The 4,085-nt window shown below is 47.1% G+C and overlaps 1 protein-coding gene across 1 annotated transcript in view; it reads left to right on the top strand.

Annotated features, from left to right (window-relative positions):
- The first annotated feature begins 700 nt into the window (after positions 1-700).
- rasa3 (RAS p21 protein activator 3) overlaps positions 701-4,085 on the top strand; it is a 22,979-nt gene continuing 19,594 nt past the window's right edge. The window contains exon 1 of the mRNA XM_079736327.1: positions 701-854. Coding sequence (XP_079592453.1) covers positions 800-854 — 55 coding nt within the window. The 5' untranslated portion in view covers positions 701-799. The remainder of the gene's footprint in view (positions 855-4,085) is intronic.

The following is a 4,085-nucleotide window of genomic DNA, read 5'->3' as shown; positions in this document are numbered from 1 at the left end:
TCCTGTGACCCTGATCCCCTCCTGATGGCATGGGGAAAGAAGCTCTATCAGTCTCTCTGTTTTTGCTGCGTGACTGCGGAATCGCTTGCCTGACCGCAGCAGATGAAACAGTCCGTTGTTGGGTTGGTGAGAATCTTTCATGTTCTTACAGACTCTGGTTCTGCACCTCCTGATGTATAAGTTCTTGCAAAGCCCTCCAGCTGTTCCCTAACCAGGGAGGGACACTTCCTGTCCGCTAACTCTCTGCAACTCTAGAGAAGGACTGATGGATCAGGGAAAGGCGCTGCCTTGCCTTATTAACCGCGTTTGTTGTCCATGACAGATCCTCTGTGATGTGGACTCTTAGGTTTTATAAATGCTCACCCTCACTACAGTAGTTTAAATAATGCGAATTGCTGAGTATTTCATCTGTTGTGCTCTTACAACACTCCACAATCCACTCCTTTGGCGACATTCGTGAGGAGGCGCTTGTCCCAGAGTGACAGGTCAACCGCTTTCTCCGTGGGATGTTTTTGCTGTAAATGCGCTCCAAGTGTTGAAAATATGGGCATGCGAGCGAGCTCCCAGTCTCCCATTCTCCCAGACGAAACTTGTCACTCAACCGGAGGAAGGCGGGGACACGCCAAGCCACGCCTCCACCGGAGATGCTGCCGGGGAGAGTCGAGGAGTCGAAGCCGCAGTCGGACGCTGGTTCCCGGGGAGCATCGATGCACAACCCCGCTACAGTAGCGGAGTTGACTGGTTGCGGGAGGATCTGAAGATCTGGTTGTGTTTAAAGGAGCGGCGGCACGGCGGGACTATGGCCGTCGAAGAGGAGGGTCTCCGTATTTTCCAGAGCGTTAAAATCAAAATAGGTAAGCGCTAGAATACCCCCTACCCCCAGTGTGTGTGTGTGTGTGTGTGTGTGTGTGTATGTGTGTGTGTGTGTGCGTGTGTGTGTGCGTGTGTGTGTGTGTGTGTGTGTGTGTGTGTGTGTGTGTGTGTGTGTGTGTGTGTTTGTGTCCGACGGCTACACTTCTGCTTCATGCCGTGTTGTAATTCAAATCACACGTTTCTCTGGCAGCGGACTGGCTACAAAACACACATTGAAAACACACACACACACACTCACACACTCACACACTCACACACACACTCGCACACGCACACGCACACACACACACACACACACGCACACACACACACAAACACACACACACACACAGAGTCAAAACCCACATCCAGAAAAGGCACAGCTGGCTCGTACCGCTCCACACATGAACAACTGGACTAGAGGAGTCCAGGTCGCTCATGGTTCTCCCGTCTGCGGTCTGAGGTCGGGTCCCGTGTTGACTAAAACCATGTCAAGCTGGATGTATATCTCCATATCGGATTGGAGTAATCCTTAGCTGTGGTGACATCCAAATCTCTGCCCAACCCCCTCTCCAAGCCAACGTCATGATGGGTACAGAGAGACTACAGAGAGACTATTTCATTGGTCTACATGTTGGCCTATATCATTGTTATTAATGAAACCGTACACCGGTCCGGCCTCACCGTTAGGTCTTTATAGGGGGATAACTTACAGACCCTCGATGTTCACTCTCGCCTCTTCACTTTCTGGAAGTACCCTCTCCACCGAGCCTACCCCGTGTGTTACCGAGTCAGAGCGCGTTGAGCGGACGTGCTTTGTCCCTCGGGTAGCGGACCAATGTTGTACATGTCTGGTTTCATCCCTCATGTGAATGCTTATACATGTAGGCCGGCCTGCTCACCGCTCAACGCCGCTTGTTTTCACATGAAACACGGCGAGCTGTTGATAGCCTCTCTTCTTCTGTAAAAGTCCGAAACAGCGTTCGTACTCACTTCAAATATAAATAAATTAATTAATAAATATATGAATGCACACACACGTGAGGGATTCGCTAGATTCCGGTTTCGATAGTCAGTACTTGTTTCCACACATACCAATCAAAACAGTTACATGTATCTTAACTTGTGGTTAGGTGTGTGGTTTCGCCAGTAGTTTACACACGTTTAGGGTTAGGGTGTGTTTGTGTGCGTGTTAGATACGCAAACCGTTATATACACACCTTTAGATTCACACAACATGATACACACACACACACACACACACACTCAGATAAACACACACACACACACACACACACACACACACACACACACACACAAACCCTTGGATACACGCCCTTGGACAAAACAGCCTTAGATACACACATGGGGGCACAGCCTATACTTCCGGGGAAGCTACTGGCTGTCTGAAGAAAAGGAAACAGGAAACGACCCTGAATTCACTTCCTGGGGAGCATGAACAGCCGCAAGTAAGAAGTTATTGTCTCTCCTGGACTGCCACATGCTAATATAGTCCAGAGAGCGAGAGAGTAGCAGACTGTGGTCAGTGATTATGGAGCATCCCAGCTGCTGCCCCCCCCCCCTACACCCTGCCCCTTCATTTTAAACACATCGTAGATCACCCCTCTACCTCCCTTAATGTGACATGTTGCCATGGATTCAGGGTGGGGTGGATGTGGGAGCGATGTGATTGGTGATTTGGGTCAGCGTTAAGTCCATTTATAGTCCTATAGCCCATTTATTCATAATCCAGCCATACCAGACAGAGAGATCTCCGCTGGGGTGAGCGCTTTGAGGATGGTGAGTATTGATCAGTAGTGACAATTGATAATCTGATGGTGCTCATCACCTTAAGCCCTGTTTATAGCCCAGTTATACCAGACAAAGAATGGCCTCTGCTGGGGAGCACATAAACAACAATGACCCACAACTTGCTATAGCAGTCCTCTGCAGAAGACTGCCTTAGCACATCTGCTTGAAGACTTTGTGAGCATGTGTAAATGGTGTGAGATTACTGGTGTCACACATCTCTCTGCATGAGATTTCATCATCAAGATGCTTTTTTGTTGTGATTATGTAACGCACCATCCTGTATAAGCTTTATATGTCGTGCCGTGTCAGGAATGTGGAACATTTGCATTAAGCGGTTATAATATATATAAATAACAAACTTTCACATCAAGACCTACAGTATACTGGAGACACAGAAAGGGAAACTATGCGCAAAGATTGTGGGAAATGTAAGACTTGGACAGGGTGAAATTCAGCAGACTGTGTCTGCACTGTGTACCTCCAGTGTAATAGTGAACTGTCTGTCTGCACTGTGTACCTTCTGTGTACTAGTGAACTCAACTGTCTGTCTGCAATGTGTACCTTCCATGTACTAGTGAACTGTCTGTCTGCACCACGTACCTTCCATGTACTAGTGAACGGTCTGTCATCAGTTTACCTCCATGGACCACTGAACTGTGTCTGCACTGTATAGGCTACGTTCCATTGACTAGTGAGCTATGCCAGAGCATTTAGTTATTACCTGCTGATAACTATCTGTCCGACATGCATTCTGATTGGTTGGGATTTTAAACTACATAATCACCAAAACTTTGAAGATAAGGTGCTGAAGTTAATCAGCTATGAGGCTGGCTGGTTAATATCATACCAATGGTATGGCGTTATGAACTTGTAGCTGTGTCATATCATCCAGTCCTCAAGTTATTAGCATGTAGCTAGCTTGTTTATACCAAACCTCTAGCATGCTATTAGCATGTAGCTAGAGTGTTATTAGCATGTAGCATGGTTGCCATGGCATTTTGACAAGGTCAAGTCTCGGTCCTGTTTACTGAGAGTTAAATAACCAGCAAGAACCCTCAACATTCACCTTGAGAAGTTTCCACACAACAATGATTAACATCAGCGTGCAAATCACCATAACATCATAGGGCATTACCCACTGTGTGCAGTAGCTTCAGAGATGGGGGTTTGTTGTGGGATTTCAGGGTGTATTGTTTCATTGTTTGAAACAATACAGTGAATGTTTATGGCCCCAACAGCGTTAGTAAAACCAGTATGACACACCAGTGTTAATGAAACCACTACGACACCAGTGTGAAACCGGTATGACATCAGTGTGAGACCGGTACCAGTGTGAAACCGATATGACATGAGTGTCAGGAAATATTTAATGTTAGGATATTGATCTGAGTATCCCTGCCCCCTTTGGGGACAAAAACAGC

The sequence above is a fragment of the Pollachius pollachius genome, assembly GCF_949987615.1.
Source record: "Pollachius pollachius genome assembly, chromosome: 5".
Classification (NCBI taxonomy): Eukaryota; Metazoa; Chordata; class Actinopteri; order Gadiformes; family Gadidae; genus Pollachius; species Pollachius pollachius.
This window is presented reverse-complemented; position numbering and strand designations above follow the sequence as displayed.